The 20,062-nt window shown below is 34.9% G+C and overlaps 1 protein-coding gene across 1 annotated transcript in view; it reads left to right on the forward strand.

The window, feature by feature from the left end:
* meigo (Solute carrier family 35 member B1 homolog meigo) overlaps positions 1-20,062 on the forward strand; it is a 120,386-nt gene that overhangs the window by 6,272 nt on the left and 94,052 nt on the right. The window contains exon 2 of the mRNA XM_090402477.1: positions 17,679-17,773. Within this exon, the coding sequence (XP_090258603.1) occupies positions 17,679-17,773 (95 nt within the window). The remainder of the gene's footprint in view (positions 1-17,678; positions 17,774-20,062) is intronic.

A 20,062-nucleotide genomic window follows, 5' to 3' on the forward strand; every position in this document is an offset into this window, starting at 1 on the left:
GAATGGCAGGTAAAATGGATGTGCATAGCATGTCTAGGTACACTTGACCAGTAATAATACCTTCAAAGAAGAATGGTCTTATTAAACCTCTAGATGACAATCCACACCAGACATTGAGCCCCGGTAAATTGACTGCCTTGCCCACATGAACGCTCGGATTTTCTGGAGCCCAGTGAACATAATTATGCCGATTCACTGTTCCATTAAGCTTAAATTGTGCTTCATCAGACCAAACCATTTTCCTTACAAACTTCTCATCCTCATCTACCATGCGTTGAAACCACTCTCAATTCTGCATTCTTCGATCAGGATTGTCTTCATTCATTGCATGTAATAATCTTGGGATGTAAACTTTCCATTTAGCTGCTTTAAGAATGCACCGTATGCTTTCACTGCTAACTCTATCTCACGTGCACTTTGTTCAGTAGTCTTCTGTGGCGAGCGTGTAAACTGTTTGAACACCATAGCTGAGGAAGCAGGACTTGTTGCTGTGGGAGGCCTCCCAGATCTTTCTTTGTGCACATCACAGATGGTATCATGGGTTTAAAACTTATTACAAATATGTGCAATTGTCAGACATGTTGGAGATTGTGTTGCAAACTCACTCCTCCATTGTCGTTGAACTTCACAAACATTCTCAAATTTGAAATACCACTCTAAAATGATCTTGCATTCTTAGAACGACAATCGTGCCTCAGCCATTTTGTTTGACTGTCCTAATGGTCACGTGTTGATGTTAGTATTCGTGTGAGTAATGACATCTTTTGAGAGAACATCATACCGTACATTGCTACCATAATTCGATCCAACTGTGAAAAAAGTCCATAGATGACATCTGTTAAAGTGTGCATACATTTCTTTGATGGACTCTGTGTATATACATATACTCCATTACTCCAAATTACACCACTTAGGACACTGTGCCTGGGGCAAGAATATTGTTCATCTCCTCCATGCTGCAACACTAGACAAGGAAATTCATACATGATGATTTTATCTAGATTTTGCAACGTCCTGAAACATATTGGCATTGACAAGTTTGTATTTAATTTGAGGCAGATGATGACAGATTATAGGCTGATGCATTCAATGGGAGATATGCTGTCTGATAGATATGAACAGGTTACATATTGTGGTAGGGGTGGGGACAGCATCCAGAAAAGAAAAGTATTAATGTTCTTTCTTAGGTATGTATATTTTCGTTAACATTTTATGTTGGATTATAGTTTAATTGGGATTAGGCAATTGCATGTAGAGGATGATTGCATTATTTTGTAGACCTTTATGGTGTCAAGAGATTCATTATGGGTGGCCAAGAACTCATAGACCATAAAACTTCCTGTATCTTGTCTTGGAAACACTGCAGTATTCACCACACACACACTCATTCTTTCAATGCTTTCCATTCATTCATCACTTGCCATGTAAAAAAAAAAATGCATGGTAAGTGATGAATCACATGACCTTTGTAGAGTTTTCATATATGACCTATTTTGCTTCCACCAGCTTCGAAGAAAACTTGTTACGCTCTGCAGTAGTTATATCTATCTATCTGTTTGACTCCTCTCACCAACTTATGTCTCAATCATAGAAAGTATTTTACCTTGTGTATAATAAATGTTAAAGATACCAAGCTATTTTAAACCTGGTTTTACTCCATTTCCCAAGTAAGCAAACAGACAAATAAATCAAGTTTGCGCCTTCAAGTGTTGCAAGTCTAGCTGACCTGGGAAATGGAGTAAAACCAGGTTTAAAATAGCTTGGCATCTTTAATATTTATTATACCCAAGGTAAAATACTTTCTACATTTATATCTCCTCCTGAGATTTTTATTTAATAAGGTTAAAACACCTTATGGTAATTTGTTCTGGTAAAATACTTATAAGCTCTGTATTACTAATTCATATTTGTTAAATTAGGGACACAAAACACACGTGTTGAAAAGATTATTTTACTGATTAATAATAAAATAACAACTTTACGTTTCGACCCCTGTATTGAGGTCATCTTCAGAAGGATACATTCAGAAGTATAAGAACAAGCCACATGCTGTTGCACTCTATACAAGTAAATTACATCTATGTTGTTAACTAATCTTTTTTCTTTGCCTGCCCTCTAGTGGAAAAAATAAATAAATAAAAAAAAATAAAAATAAATAATATAAAATAAAATAAACAAAAATAAAATAAAAACTATAAACTCTGCTAAGGTCCTCACGTACTAGGATTCTTCTGGAATTATAGTTATATTACGATTATCTTCTGGATTTGTATAGTACAGGTTGCTATCGAATGTTCAAGAAAGGAAAAAAAAAAAAAAAAAACCCATTTCACTAGGTCTTGTATTGAGATTTTTCTTCGTGGTTGCTATGAAGGTTGTAGATGGGTCCTCCACATTCTTGGAGTTGTTAGACCATCATTTTTATTCAGATTCGGATCATGTTTGAGCATTTCACATGCTTCCTTGAATTTCCGCTCGAACCAGGTTTTGGTGTGATGTAGGGACTTAGTACCTTTCCAGTCAATTCTGTGGTATGTTTGGAGTGCGTGGTCAGAAAGGCTGGTTTTTCCAAAATGGAGGTATTTTATGTGATGTTTGTGTTCATCCTTTCTGATTGGGATGGTTCTCCCTGTTTTCCCTATGTATGGTAGAAGGAGAGACAGCATTGAGCAACGAGCTCTAGAATCGGCGTGCCTAAAGCCCAAAATTTGGCTGAGATACGTCGACGATATTTTCGCCATTTGGCACCACCGCTGCCAAGCACTAGATACATTACTTAGCCACCTGAACAAACAACACAAACGCATCCAATTCACCACTGAAATTGAAAAAAACAACTCTCTTCTGTTCCTAGACACACTTGTCACACGTCTTCCTTCAGGCTGTCTCTCCTTCTCAGTTTACCGCAAACCTACACACACAGGCCAGTACATACACAAAACTTCTTATCACCACCCAACACAAAAACTAGGGGTCATAAGCACCCTTAAACACAGAGCTCAAACCATTTGTTCAAATGAACAAGCTCTTAACCATGAATATGAGACCATCAAACATACCTTTATAAAAAATGGATACAGTATAAAAACCATTCACAAGATCCTCCACAAAGATACCACTAATAACAAAAAAGATTTCAAGAATGCATATTTCTATACCATATGTTAGAGGCATTTCAGAAAAAATAGACAGAACACTACACAAATACAACATCAAAACCACCTTTAAACCCTCGACAAAATTAAGACACCTACTCAGTTCTTCCAAGGATCCCCTGCCACACTTAGCCCACCCAGGGGTTTACAAAATAGATTGCACGTGTAACATACCATACATAGGGGAAACAGGGCGAACCATCCCAATCAGAAAGGATGAACACAAATGTCACATAAAATACCTCCATTTTGGAAAAACCGGCCTTTCTGACCATGCACTCCAAACATACCACAGAATTGACTGGAAAGGTACCAAGTTCTTACACCGCACCAAAACCTGGTTCGAGCAGAAATTCAAGGAAGCATGTGAAATGCTCAAACATGATCCGAATCTGAATAAAAATGATGGTCTAACAATTCCAAGAATGTGGAGGACTCATCTACAACCTTCATAGCAACCACGAAGAAAAATCTCAATACAAGACCCGGTGAAGTGTTCCCCCCCCCCCCCTTTGAACATTCAATAGCAACCTGTACTATACAAATCCAGAATATAATCATAATATAACTGTATAATTCCAGAAGAATCCTAGTACATGAGGACTTTAGCAGAGTTTATTGTAGTTTTTGTTTTATTTTTGTTTATTTTATTTTATTTATTTTTTTATTTTTTATTTATTTATTTTTTTCCACTAGAGGGCAGGCAAAGAAAAAAGATTAGTTAACAACATAGATCTAATTTACTTGTATAGAGTGCAACAGCATGTAGCTTAGCTTGTTCTTATACTTCTGAATGTATCCTTCTGAAGATGACCTCAATACAGGGGTCGAAACGTAAAGTTAATATTTTATTATTAATCAGTAAAATAATCTTTTCAACACGTGTGTTTTGTGTCCCTAATTTAACAAATATGAATGCTGATCACCGTGTAACCTTAAAAGAAAGAGTCTGTATTACTAAAATCTTGGTATTTCTAGCCTGGCTCCCACTGATGAGACCTCAATAAAGGTCGAAACCGGGTTGGGTAGTGGCCCCTTGCCTTTAATACAAAGCATCATACATCTCCTCCAGGAGATGTGCTTTGGGTAAATATTAAGATTAGTGATCAGAGCTTAATCTACTTTTACCATGAGTTGCCTTGGTCTTGCATTACGTGCAGGGTCAGCTAGACTTGCAACACTTGCAGGGACAAACTTGACTTATTTTTCTGTTTGCTTACTTGGGAAATGGAGTAAAATCAGGTTTAAAATAGCTTGGTATCTTTAACATTTATGTCTCAATCATTATTTCCTCTCCCACTATTTGTCAAGCTCTGTAGACCACATTCCCTTAGTCTGTCCTCATGCTCGATATTATCACTTGCATCTGCTGTGTCCCCCCTTCTCTATATTTCATCATCATATAATCAGGTGACCAAATCTGTGCACAGAAATCCAAATTTGGTCTGATTAATGCCTTTACAGTGGAACTAGGACCAGTTACTTCTTTAATATGAAGGACCGTGTAAGTTTCTCCATGTTATAGAAGCAATTTTCTAGGTAACTTTGTACAACTCTTTTTTGATCTCACCTCACTTGGTCATCTGCAAAGAGCAGGGTATCTAAAATTTTTTTTTTCTACTTGAATTTCTTCTTTATTGGTGTCCATAATTATTTGATTATTTCATTCATATATATTACAAATAATAATGGAAATATGGACATTCTTGTCTTAGTCCTCCTGTTACTTTAGATGTTTGATTCTATTCTTACTTCTTTTTATGCTTATTGTTGTTGTAATGAGCATAATAAATGTATAGTTTTTTATTTAATAGAACTCTTTAGCATAGAGAGATTAATTTGTGTGGAAGACTCCAGTGTGGTGCATTAACTGTTTCCAGCTGATACACTAAATCAGAGTACGAGGATAGAGAATCCGAAGGAATATTCTGCATCCACCCTCTTATTCAGTATTAATATTTTTTCTCTCAGTACAACATACTCATGTTAATTAGAGATACCAAGAAATTATATATACTTGGTTTAATCCTTTATCCAAGTGTAAGTAAATAAACAAAGTTTGCACCTGAAGTATTTTCAGAACTGATGACTTCTGTATTACTTCAACCTTAGTATCACCTCTGGGTCTGGCTCCCACTGAAGGTCTGGGTAGTGACTAGTGGTGAGCTATGGAAATTTTAACGAAGGGCTCACATCATCGGGGGGGAAAAAAAGAAAAAAAAGAGGCTAACTTAGCCCTTATAATACTTATATTGCAACTTTGTAGAGCTTCTGACAGATATGATGATTCCTGTAGGATATCAATTATTAATGCTAGATCTTTTAAAAATTTCGAATTGATAAGTCTGTTTAAAAAGCCCTTATATTTATCATTCGATGCAAAATGCTTGCATAAAGCTGGGTAATTTCTCCACAAAGCAAGAGCCATTCGTAAACTGCAAGCTGCCCATCGTGGTCCAAACACATGGCTGATCTTTAAAATTTCGATACCAAGGTCTTTTGTAATCGTATTTAATTCTCGTTGATTTTTTGGTGATTGATGATAAAAAGCATATAATTTATCCATAAATATTTCAAAATGATTTATTTCTTTAATGTTTTTTTTTTTAATCGAATCGTCTAATACTAATTGTAAACGATGAGTTACGCAGTGCCAAATCACAATGTTGTGAAATCTTTGTAGAAGTTTGATTGCAAGACCTGATTTGTTTTCTAACATTACACTAGCTCCATCAGAACAAAATGCAATGAGATGATTTTTTAAATAGTTGTCAAAAAAATCCATGCGATATGAATTTAAAGTAGCAATTATAGTAACATGTATACATTCCACGGTGGTATTTTCTAGTTCTATAAGATTATTAAACAAGAACAAGGGACTTGCAAATTTGAGAAAAATTTAACAAAGGGCTCGCGTGAGTCCCTTATAGCTCACCACTAGTAGTGCCCCTTCCCATAATGCATGGCATTATACATGTCTACAAGGAGATGTGTTTTGCATTATGGGATACTAAGGCAAGTGATGTGAAAGCTTCGCTTCCTTATACGAGTTGCCCCAGTCCTGAAAATACTTGATAAAGTAAAAATTTGCTAGTATTGTTGGGTAGGGAGTTGAAATTAACAGGGCACATTGCAAGTGTGGTTAAAACATATTGGATTACATTGTTCACTGACGAACACTCTGACAAAGATTAAGCAGGTTATTATACCTCTTTATAAGGCTTTGATGAGGCCAATCTTGACTACTGTGCATAGATCTGGTTACCTAAGCTCTTTGGGGGATGAAAAGGAGGATCCAGAGGCAAGTGACCAAAATAGTGGCAGGTCTATGGAATGCACTTTATGAGGATAGTTTAGAATTGTGGATTACAGAAATTGGTAGATAGATGGATTAGGAATGATATGATTGAAACACAAATCACAGAAAACTTTTACAGTATTAATTCAGAGGAAATTTTTCAGAACAGGTTGTGGTGGTTAGAGAACTAAAATTCATCCTTGGAAATTGAACAAGGGTGTGAGGACTAGATTTTTTTGTTTGGAGAGTGGTGAATGAGTGAAATATGTTGCCAGAGCCGGTTGTGGATACCATTACTGTGAATTGAGGTCAAAGCAAAGTATGATAGATATCGCACAAATATTGGATAGTGCTTGGCGTGCTTATAGGGCCTACTCAATGAGTCTGCTGACTCCATGGAGAGTTGCTTGTGTAATAATGATAATAAAGCATATTTGGAAAGAAACTATATTCTTGTTTAATATCTTATCCACACTGTAGGCAAAAAAAAGTTCTGATGAAACATAACAAATAGGCTACTTGTATATAGTGGCTGTCAACTCATTATCCCACAATGCAAAAACATTATTGGGAAGGGCTACTACCTAGACTGGTTTTGACCTTTATTGAGACCTCTTATTCCCTTTTTACTACTTGTATTTGGAAAATATACAGCTTCATTGGTATACTGTCTTCTGTTCAGTTTTGACTTTTACTGATAGCTCAGTAAAAGTCAAAACTAGTTGGAATGGTGTGTCTCTATATTGTTTTTGCATTATGACATACTGAGGCAGTTGATGTAATGTTGGCAGCCTCTGTATGCAAGTAGCCTAGTTATGAAGGTATTTCACATGCAATACACTTGCATGTGAAACTTGGATAAAGGATTTAACAAGAACATAATTTCTTTTCAAATATAATTTATTCCATCCTTTCTTTTAAGGTTACACGGTGGTCAATATTCATAGTGAAGAGTAAGAGGTAAAACAGGCCTATTCAGACAAGCGCTCTAAACATGGAAAGGCACTACGTCCCTACACTGCACCAAAACCTGGTTTGAAAGAAAATTCAAAGAAGCTTGTGAAATGCTAAAACATCATCCAAATCTGAACAAAAATGATGAATTAATTAATCCAAGAATGCGGAGGAACCATCTTCAACCCATATAACAACTAGAACAATCCCAGACAGGAAAAAAATCTCAACAGAAAAGACTGTAGAAATTGTTTAATGTAGTTCCATTTTTTTTTTTTTTTTTTTTTCCCACCAGAGGTGTGGCTAGGATAAATAATTAACAAACATTTAGATTCATCTTACTTTTATATAGTGCAGTGGCATGTAGCTTATATATTGTACATATGTATGTTTCCTGATGATGACCTCATTACAGAGATCAAAACGTCGATTGTTACTAGCTTAATGTTAAGTAAAGTAATTATTCTAACACGTGTTGTCTCCATAAATTCTTCACTATGAATAATTTATTCCAGTATCAGTGTATTATGTTGTTGTTATGTTATATTATGTGCCATTCAGTCGTTTTCATCTCTTGGTAATTTTGTGAACAAAGGCTCTCCATCCTACTGGACCTCTTATCATTTTTTTTCAGCTATTGTAAGTTCAAGTTGGTAAGTTCTTTTATGTGTTCCGTCCAACTCTTTTGTGGTTTTCTTCTCATTCCCTCAATCTTTCCCAGTATGTCTTTTCCAATGATTCATCAGCTTGCATAATATGTCCAAAGTACATCAACTTCTGTTTAGTGATCATTGCCTCCAAGGAGTATTCTGTTTTTATACTTTCTAAAGCCTTATTGGTCATTCTTGCAGTCCCTGGGATTCTTAATAGTCTTCTCCACACCCATAATTCAAATGAATCGCTTTCTTTCTTCTTAATAATCCAGCTTTCACATCCATACATCACCACTGGAAATATCATTGCTTTCACAATTCTAACCTTCGTGGCCTTACATCTCTATCTTTCGTAATTTTTGTCAGGTTTAACATAGTTTTTTTTTCTTTTCCCAAATGACTATCCTTCTTTTATTTCATCTTCACATTTAACATCATTTCTGATTCTGGACGACTCCAGTATATCATAACTTTCAACAATTTCTATTTTATCTCCCTCTATTATAAATTAATTTAAATTGCCAGAAGCCATCACTTTTGGTTTACTGATGTGTTTAAGTTAAGCCTGGCTTTGTTACTTTCCCTCTTAACCAAGAGAATCAACTGCTCTAGATCTTCCTTGGTTTCTGCTATAAGGGTTGTATCATCTACCTATTATTTTTCTGACACCAATCTTAATTCCAGCTGGTTCTGTCTAAGTTAGCCATTCTCATAATATATTCACTATATTAAAACCCTGCCAAACCCCATTTGCTACTCGAACACTGTCACTTTCTCCAAAGATTGCTTTTACTGAAGCTTCTTGGTTGTCATACAGCTTTCTTATCAAGAGAATTAGATGTTCAGGTATTCCCCACTGATCTCTTTACAATCCACAGTCTGTTGTGACCCACATAATCAAAAGCTTTCTCCTAATCACTAAAGCAGATGAGTACTTCCTTCTGAAATTCTCTTTTACTTTCCATAATCCAACTCATGTTTGATATCTAGTCTTAATTCCTCTACCTCTCTTAAAGCCTGTCTGTGTTCTTGTGACATTTCTCTATTCGTATAGCTCCTCCCTTTGTTGGATTGCTTTCAGCATTACTTACATGTGATAAGGTGAGTTTTATAATTTGCACAATCTCTGGCATTTGATTTTTTGGAATTGGGATGAATATTGGTGTTTTTCAGTCTGTAGGCCAGTATATTTTCTTCCAAACCTGTTGACAAATTTTAGTCAGTATATTTATCACTTCATCCCCAAATGCTCTCAATAATTCCACTGACACTCCAACTCCAGGAGCTTTTTTTTTTTTTTTGGTAATTGTTCCATTGCTGTTATCACTTCACTTTTTATTATCATAGGTTCCTCAACAAATTCTCTCTTTCAATATTATTAGCATTTTTGTACAGATTCTCTATCTTTCCATCTTTTTTTTCACTGTTGCTTCTTCCATCAGTCATTTTCCCAAATTACTTTTTAAACTTGTAATCTAGAGATAAACTTCCCTTTAACATCATTTATTTTTCTAACCGTATATTTTCTTCTACCCATAATGTTGCTCTCTTCAGTTTCCTTGCACTTTTTGTTCAGATGTTTTTTCTTATCTTTCCTAGCCTTTCTCTGGAAATCTGCACTCAGTTGTCTAACCCTTTCTTTGTTTCTCTGAAGTTTCATTTTTCTTCTTTCCTCTGCTATTTGAATAGTTTCATCTGACAACTATTTACAATCATTCTTTCTTGTTGCTTTACTTCAAGTCTTGCTTGCTGCTTCTATGACTGTACATTTTATTTCTTCCCTTTTATATGGAAATATGACTTCTGCATTACTTTAACTTTGGTATCACTTCTGGGTCTGGCTCCCACTGATGAGACCCTCAAAGGTCGAAAACAGTCTGGGTAGTGACCCTTTCCATAATGCATAGCATTATACATGTCTGTAAGGATATGTGCATCGCATTATGGATACTAAGGCAATTGATGCGAAGTCATTAGCCTCTATATACGAGTTGCCTGGTCATGAAGTTACTTTATGCCCAAACTTTGTTTACTTACACTTGGATAAAGGATGAAACCAAGAATATAATTTCTTGGCAAATTTAATTTAAAATGTAACCAAGTGGAAAAACTTTCAAAATACTATTTATGCATCCTCTGCAGCTTATACACCCACTTATCATGTGGTAATCTATCAAATACTTTTGCAAAATCCAAGAATTTCACTGTATATGATTTTTCCTTACCTAACACACTCGTTATCTTATCATAAAATGCAAGTAAATTACTAAAACAAACCTATCCTTTACAAATCCATGCTGACCATCATAAAGGATGCCCTGTCCATCAACCCAGTCCTGTATTCTATTCTTAACCAATCTCGCCAATATATCGACTACAACTACACTTATGATTGGTCTATAATTGGAAACTTCTGTCCTAGAACCATGCTTATGGAGTGGTACTATTTTGCATTCTTTCCACTCCTTAGCAACCTTACCCTCTGCAAGACTTATTAAATAACTACGTCAGGGGCATAGCTAACTGTTGTGCGCATTCCTTAAGAATATGTGGTGATATGTCATCAATTCCCACAGCCTTATTAACATCTAGTCCAATCAGCACCTGATACACCTCTGATTATTTCACTTCCAATTCTCCTAATACCTTTCTCCCTTCTATATATTGCACTGCATCATTTACACCAGTATGGTATACATTGATATATGAGTGCAGCATTCACTGGATATGCCTTTATTCTGATTAGAATTATTCTGGGTGAAGAAACTGGGTTGAAACCTAAAATGTATTTTCTGTATTCTCTTCTGTGAATGCTACTTTATTTCTTCAAAGGTTTCCATGTCCAGAGTGATACATCATGAAATCATCGGTATCAGAGTGACCCATTCTGGTCCATCAGTTCACTGATTCCTAAAATCTTGAGTTCTAATTCTATCTTTACCAGTTTTCCTTGATATATGTTTCTTACATTCCATGTTCCTATTTTATGTAAATCAGTAAAGCGTAGGTGTCTTCTTCTTCTGATATTAACTCTATCAGCAGTTGATAGAGTTAATACCAGAAGACTTTGATCCAGCTTCATCATTCTTGTTAATTTCATTGGAAGTTACTCTCTTCTCTTTCACAGTAGCCATTTCAATGCATTCTGACCTGGGTGTCCCATCTTCCAGCACTATATCACAATAACTTAAGTCTGTATATAATATTTTCTTGGCAAAATATATACAGATGTGATTTGCCATTGCTGCCTTCTGTGTTTGTTTAGTCTACTAGGTAAGGCAAATACCTCAGAGAGCAGGTAGACTCCCACTGCAGTAGAATAAAGAAAAGTAAAATAGGAAAGATTGGGGGGGGGGGTGAGCAAGAAGGAAAAAAAATAAGAAGAGTAGTGGACAGTGTACAGATAATATAACAGATGTATATTGCATGAAATAAGTCATGGTCCAGCATGAGGTACCTCAGGTTTGCCACTCCCATACTGTGAGCTCTTGAGGACATCAGTATAATGCACAGCATATACCATATTTTTTGCCTGATAAGAGTTACTATTGTATTGGATACATCACATTTTTCATGTTGAGTTTTTTTTGGGGAAAATATTCTTCACAGTAAGCAGCATAAAACATACAAATTATGCATACAGTTTTCAAAAGAAAGGATTATGCATACGGTTTTTCATTTCAATATTAATTTTTTTTTTTTAAATTTTAATATATGTATTATCCTTTATTAGTGTGTGTGTGTGTGTGTGTGTGTGTGTGTGTGTGTGTGTGTGTGTGTGTGTGTGTGTGTGTGTGTGTGTGTGTGTGCATATAAAACGATCTGTAATATTAACTCGGAATTGGGATATGTTCATATTTATATTTACTGACTAGATATGAGAAAAACAATTAAATTTATTCAAAACGCAACATGTTTCATCGGATTGTCCGACTTCTTCAGGCATGGGAACATAGAAAGCAAATAAAAAACACTATAAGAAACCTTGTATCACTATAAAAACTACTATTATAAAATTCAGTTAGCTTTGAACTGTAGCTACAGTCCGTGTTGAAGTTCTATTGTTGGGCATCTGCATGCATCTGACTTCATGCCAATATCGGATAGCAGAGCTGAAAGAGTCTGGTAGATTATAACTAAGGTTATTATTTATATGATGAGGGTCCATAACAATTTCCTTAGATTCGACTATGCGGCGTTCTACCTTGTCATGGCATATATGAAGGTTTGAAGTTGTTGTCCAGTTTATCTCATGCTGATGGCCTTCATCATTTGTGTTTACTGAAAACAGTACATGGCTTGACAGGGCACTTGCTCTAGTTCTTTTGTAGGCAATGTCTCTCTGGTGTTCTTCCAGACTTAGGAGGATGGATTTTTCAGTTTGGCCATAGTATTGTTTCCTGCAGTCACACGTGATTTTGTACACTCCTGGGAATTGCAGATGGTTGTGAGCTTGTTTGTATTTGCTTAAAATCGATCTTAGTTTAGGAAGAGTAGAGAAGCAGATTTTTTTATGTTGAACTTTCATAAAATTTTTCTTAGTTTCATGGAGAGCAAGCTGATGTATGGTAAGGAGATATAACCTTTGGGGTTGTCTTGTGTTTCTGAGTTTTTGATGGCGGCAGTATAGATGCTTATTAATAGTTTTCGAAGAGTAGCCATTACTTGTGAAGGTTCTTTGTAGATGTTGTAGTTCATTTTTTAGCTCTTCATCATCTGACAGTACAGATCTGGCACATGTGCTAGAATTGAGATGATACCCACTTTCTGTGCAGGATAGTGATGTGAGGATGCATGTAGGTATCTGTGTGTGTAGATTTTCTAAAGATTGAGATTTTTATAGAATCAGATGTCTTAGCAAGTCTTACGTCCAGGAAGGGAAGAGATCCATTTTCTTCAAACTCCATTGTTAATTTGATGTTTTGGTGGAAGTTGTTTAATTTAAAAAAGACTGAAGATTAACAGTGCCGTGATCCCAGATAAGAAATATGTTATCTACAAATCTCAGCCAAATTTTTGGTTTAAGAGTAGCTGAGGAGATTGCCTTTTGTTTGAAATCTTCAAAAAAAGATGTTTGCTAATATAGAAGACGGGGGGGGGGGCTGCCCATTGCCAATCCCTTATTTTGTTTGTAGACTTTTTTCTCATATTGGAAGTAGCTGGAGTGAATGCAATGTGATAGCAAGGAAAACATCTTTTTTGAAATCTTGTTTTTTAAAATATCGAGAACCTCTTGAGTTGGAACATTTGTAAAGAGAGCCACCACGTCAAAGCTCACCATGATATCTGAAGGCTGGAGTTTTAAATTTTGATTTTTGAGTCGAAATCTGTTGAGTTTTTTATATATGAAGAAGAATTTCCTGTAAAACCTTTTATGGATGAAACCAGAAACTTAGATAAGCTGTAGGTAGGTGAGTCAGTACTATCCATGATAGGTCTCAGTGGGCAGTTTTGTTTGTGCACCTTCGGGAGACCATATGACCTTGGGATGAGTGGATGTAAAGAACAAGTGGCATGGCATATGTTTCGTGGCTTTTTGTAAGAGGTTGTTTGTTTTGTTATGCTTCTCCCTCGTCGGATCTCTCTCAATTTCCAAGTATGTATCTGACTGTAATAACGCCAAGATTTTGTCATGGTAATCTGTTTTATTTAGCACTGCAGCTGCGTTGCCCTTGTCAGCTTGTATGATAACGATGTCTTTGTTATTCTTGAGACTTTTTATGGCTAGCCTTTCGCCAAGGGAGATGTTGTCAGATGGAGGTCTTGCTTTGTTAATAGCAAGTATTGCTTCCATGCAAAGTAAACTGGCATCTGCGGCAGGAAGTAGTGACTCAGCTTTCTCCATCTTAGTTAAGAACATTTCCTTGGGAATAGTTTTAGGCGCAAGGACAAAATTGAGACCTTTTTCGAGAATTTGTTCTTTGTCATGATTTAGAGCATATGACGATCGGTTTATCACTCATTTTTTAGTTCTTCCATGAAGATTATTAGGGGTTGGTTGTTCTTGTGTTGTCTTTAGCAAATTAAACTTTCTGATAAGCTTATGTTTGTTTATGTTTTGAGATCTTAATGCCTGACGTGTACTTATTTCTTGAACGTGATTCCATGACATGAGTCTAAGGAAGTTGCTAAATAGTTTTCTAAAGATGATTTTTGAGAAAAAAAATATATATTAGTGTGTGTGTGATATAAACAAAATAATTTTTAAAAATTTCATTAATCTTCTTTTCAAATCTTTATTATCATCTTCATTCTCAAAATTTTCTGAACTTTATCAGAAACAGTCATCAATGTCTTGATATAGCAAGTCATCCTCCATACTATCAAGAGAATTACTAATGTCACACTTTTGAAAAGATTTTATAATGATTTTGGGTTCATTCCATGAACTCTTTACCCATTTGCACACCTGCAAAATTGTGGCCTTCTTTCTCCTACCTGTAGATGTTTCCTCAAAATTTGGAGATTGCATTCAATTGACTTATTTTTTCTTCATAAATTCTTTAAATTGTTTGTTTATGACTATTTTTGTGTTCATATTGCAAAGTTCATTCTTAACAGCTTTGGTTTTATGGCATCTAAACTGATACCATACTAACGAAACAGGTTTCTGCTGTAAATTACCAGGACATCCAGACCACACCTTCTTTATCCATAACTTCATTCCTTCCTCATCCAACCATCCTTTTGGATGAATATGAATGCAAACTCCTTTGAGAAGTTTTTCTTTAAAAACAAAAGAGGCAATTTTGTTCCATCTGCACAGTACAACAAAACAACAGTATAGTGAGTTTTTTCTTGACTAGAAGTTTTAAGAATAATATTTTTTTTACCTTGGGAATCAACAGTCTTGTTCGAGGACACATCAAAAGTCAGAAGCACTTTGTCCATATTAGCTCTCTGTGAAAGTTCAAAATTTTCTTGTTTTCTTGCATTTATGATGAATCTGTGAAATTCAATTTTATTTTTGAATTCATCCCGCATTTTTTATGATATTTTCATTTTTGCACACATGCATAAATCATTTCTCTTTATAAATCTAAAGCACTATGATGGTGACCCTGTAAAATCGATTATATTTCTTTCTGTTGCCAATAATTTTGCTCATTGAATAATAATTTTTGTAGATATGCAGCAACCCGATCTTCTCAGATCCATTTACTAAGTTTTTAATTCATTTTCAATTTCTAGATTTTGCCGATTTTCTGCAGAGATTGTTTTTTAGAATTTTCTTCTATTAATTGCTGCTCTTGCTTTCTTCAAGTTCATACCAATTTTCCTATAGACAGAGGCCCAAAGTGCTGTCCTATTGCCATTCTTTTTTGTGTGCTCAATCACACTATGTTTAAATGTAGTCATACAGCTATGTGTGCAGTTATTCAAACTGATCATGCATTAACGACAAGCAATGCACTGTAACTGGGCATAAATAAAAACGCATCGGTGTATAAGAAGCACCAATTTATGAGATGCATTTGGCTTATAGGCATCCTAATTTTCAGATAAGTTTTAGGTACAAAAAAGCATGTCTTATAAGGCAAAAAATACAGTAATCTTTTCACTCCAAATAACATGTACAACTTTGCACGTTCCCTGCATTAAATTGACAACTATTATCCTTTTCCACACTGAGAATCTGTTTAAATCATGCTACAGGGTCTTCACATCACCTTTATTAGCTGTTTCACCTCAGTTTTGCATCATTAGCAAACTGGATGTTTTTTTTCCTCATATAGGGTCCTACAGCACTGCACTATTCACCTACATTACCCTCAGTTGTGCTCCATAATACAGCTTAATGATGCCTATCTGTCAACCATCCTCTTATTTTATTCATGTTACTGATTTTATATCTATTCCTGTTTGCTTTAATTTATGTAATTTTCATCCTATGTTAGCACAAGCATTATTATTATTATTATTACGGTAATCTCCATTGAATCCATAGACTCGTTATGACAAGCCCACTCAACTAGCAACATGTCTATTAGATTTAACCTTGAAATCATTTACACTCCCTGCATTCACAACACATTCTGTCAATGCATTCCACTCACTAACAACTCTCCATGTAAAAATCTACTCACCATTCTTCACCACATGCCTTTACAAACTTCAGTAGTATCATGGTATAGCTATTTCTATTATTCAAGTCAATTGTCACATTATTATAAAAAAAAGTGAGTTAATTACTATGGTAGGCTTACACTTCACAAAGCCATGCTATCCTTTCATAGTGTCATATTCCTATCCATCCTGAATTCTGCCTTTAACCAACTTTTCCAACACCTTAACTGCTATTCTTGATATATGCATCATCAGTAATTTGCTGATTTTGTTGCAGCACCTACTTCATGTAATGAAACTATCTCTTTTTCCATTTCTTTGAAATACAGCTTGGTAATAAGGCACTGCCAGTTCTTCCTGCTGTTACACAGAAACTGATATCCCATCTAATCCTATGACTTGACACATTTGATTTATAATATGCTAAGCACCTCTTTGTTTTCACAAAGAGGTGCTTTGCATATTACAAATGTGGTCTGTTATTGGCAACTGCAGTATCTCCACCTGGATGATAAATCCTTGCAAACTGGTCACTCAGTAACTCAACTATTTCTTCTTCTGTCACATTTCCACCATCAGCATTCATTAAATTATCCTTCCATAATCCTTTTTCCTCTTGCTCACTACACAGGGAAAGAACTCAGTGCAAAACATATAATTTAAATCTTTGTCAAAGAAAATCCCCCCCCCCCCCCAAAAAAAAAAACAGCTATTATTTAGAATGAGTCAAGATTCCTAGTTTTAACTTATGAAGATCCACTTTGTATTTTGACACATGCCATTTTGGATTTTCTTTCTCTTGAATGGGAATTTTTACCAATAGGCATTTGTGAACAGAGAATTCTATTTATGATACAGTCAATTCACACAAATCCTTGTATGATAATTTATACTAAAAAATTTAACCAGAAATTCAGCCAAGAAAATGAAGAGTTTGCCAAATGAAATTCTTTTCAGTTACTTTCTTTTAGTACCAGATATATGTGTTGAAAGGCCATGTGCCACAGAAGAAGAAATGAATGTGAAACATGTTTTATTATACTATATTTGCTTATTTGAATGCACAGTATGGAATGAGTCATATTTTCTGAATAACTAGACTGTATGGGTGTGTTGGTCACAATCATACTTCGGGACACTACTGCACTCCCTTTGTAAATCTTCAAGTTAATCTGGAAAAGATTTATCTGTTTAAATCATTAGTGAGATAAGAATATGTTATTGTCCTGAATAATAACAAGCTGTAGCTAGAGAATGTTGCCTGCCTGTTTTGATTTAATTTGATTTGTTTATGTTATTCAGTATTAAATCTATTAAATATCCTTACTGATTTGAAACGGTAATTTTATGTGCATCTTAATGTTCTTTTGTAGATGTTTGTGTGCGAGTGCTAAATGAAGAACTAATTAGTAATATAAGTAAGTGCTTATATATAATAAGCACTTACAGTAATTTTTTGTTTTGTTTTGTTTTTGTTTTAATAAATTTTAGTATAACCTATTCTTAAGAGAAATTCCTTAAGGTAACTTGATAATACATTTGTTTTTGCAGAACTCGTGGGAAATATGGAGATGGGGAAAGGTTTAGCTTCACATTGACTTTAGTATTTGTTCAGTGTGTTATCAATACTGTTTTTGCCAAGATCAGTGAGTAATATTTAATGTGTGATATTTAATTGTACTTTGTATAGAAAACTCCTTAATTAATTGCTTAAAAATAATGAATGCAGGTGACTATTAAATGCTTGGAATGTTTATCTATTATAAAAACACATCTTGCCTGCTATTTGGATCCTGCACTGTGGTATGGATGCATGTGACAGGTTTAGGCAGAATTAGATGCTTGCAGTGGTTTGAAAAAAGTGCCATGTTTTTAGTTCAGAGTTTATTCATCCCAAGTTATTGATCTATAAGTTTACAACATTTCATGGATAGATTCACACAAAATAAAATAAAAATAAAAAATCTCCATTATTTGATACTATAACTGCATCAAAGAAGATGATTTCCAAAATCCATGCAAGGATAAATAATGGACAAAAGAAGTACTGTATTGGATTCCACGAGAAGAAAAACAACCACGATGCCAACCTAAATCATGGTGGATTGAATGATATCAGATCTGCAGGAGTGACATGAGAAAGATGAGAGCCATAGACAGACAGTTTTGGAGTAATCTTGGAAAGGCCTTCATCCAGCTGTGGATCGACAATGGCTGATGGTGATTTAATATTCCCATCCTTCAGTATTCTTTTACTCTTCTTAAGGCTTACCAAAACAAAAATTATCTAGTCCCAGTCTGTTTGCAGTCTAATTCTGAAACAATCTCCTTACCTGTAGAATTTATTTATTCCCTGCTACCGAGAGAGACGGAGAGAGAGAGAGAGAGAGAGAATGGCAAGTATGGTTACTAGCCCTATCTGCAGTCAGCAGGTAGATTAAGATTAGGAATCATCTCTTTCAATTGGAAGTCCAGAAGAATTATACCAGTTCACCTAAGGGAGATTCACCACTTCTGGCCTGGATGACTGAACATATAGCATCTACTTTGTCTAACCAACAAATTCCACAAACTGGGGATCAAATCCCAGGTTGTGGGATTTGATCCCCAGTGTGGCATAGATGTTTGTGATTGTCTTAGATGATAGTTAAATTACATCACCTAATGTCAGCCGAGAATCCTACTTAAAGAAAGCTTGAAATTGGCTTGAAAAAGTTTCATGTTTAATTGTGGAGTAGGCCTCCTGGGTTATTCAGTGCACTGATAGTACTCAAATATAATTAATAGGTTTGTAACAAGTAATTTGAAGAGGTTCAGCCGATGAAACATTAGTAAATAAGGAAACAATTTCAAAACTATTGGATCAGTTGGCTGTAAGGAAAGATCCCTTAATACTTATCAAGAAATGTGCTAAATTTTTCATAAAGAATTCGTATTGGTCTCAAGAAACATTCTTTATGGATTTCTGTTTTTCTATATGATATTATTACCCTCAGTTTAGAAATGCAACTAAAATAGTTTAAATGCCTAATTTGGACACCTATCTTTTGGTAGGTGCATCTATCACATAGGGCAACTTTCCTCTTATAATTGGCTCTATTCCTAACTAAGACAGTATTTATTTCATCTGCTTTATAAATACTCATGTAGTGTTGCATCTCAGCAACACAAAATTCAGCAGCATGCAAGTTAGATTGCAGAAGATTAGCCTTACATCAAACACAAACTACTTCAAAATAATCTGACAGCATTAAATACCAGTGCATTCAAACAAAGTATCAGTAAGGAATAATTTTAGCATTACAGCTAAGTTATGTCCCTTAGTCAGAACTTTCAGAAACCTATAAACCTAAACAAATAAATTACCATAAAAGATATAAAAATCCAGCTTTATTTTGTTTGTGTAATATTTCTGCAGTGGGTAAATGCATTGATATCATAGGGCTTAAGCAAGTTTAAAAGTTCACCATAGTGCGACTACTTTTAAATGATTCATAACTGACAAGAACATAATCAAGAGATTATGTTTATTTCATGATAATACTGATATTTAAATTTGTGCTATTTTAATTCACTTATTTATTCATTTATTTATTATTTTTTTTTGGATAATCGTGTGGTATTTGATTGGTATTTAGTTAGGATTTTACGATCTCAGTATTGTCTCCACCTGTAACAATTATATTCAACATGGCGGCTGCCAGTTTTGGTAACAGCCCTAGTCCTCCCCATTTAAAGACTAAGATATTTGTAACCTAGTCAAAGGTTTTGTAATTCACTATGCATGCAGTATGTATGCATCGTTGTTTAAGAATATTAGGTGTTAAGAATATAATAAATTTAGTTTAATCCTTTATCCAAGTGTAAGCAAACAAAGTTTACGCCTGAAAATATCTTCATGACTGAGGTAAGGTGGTACGTCCCTTAGTAACTCG

The sequence above is a fragment of the Typopeltis vanoorti genome, chromosome 13 (assembly GCF_054136105.1).
Source record: "Typopeltis vanoorti isolate ZY-2024b chromosome 13, IOZ_Tvanoo_1.0, whole genome shotgun sequence".
Classification (NCBI taxonomy): Eukaryota; Metazoa; Arthropoda; class Arachnida; order Uropygi; family Thelyphonidae; genus Typopeltis; species Typopeltis vanoorti.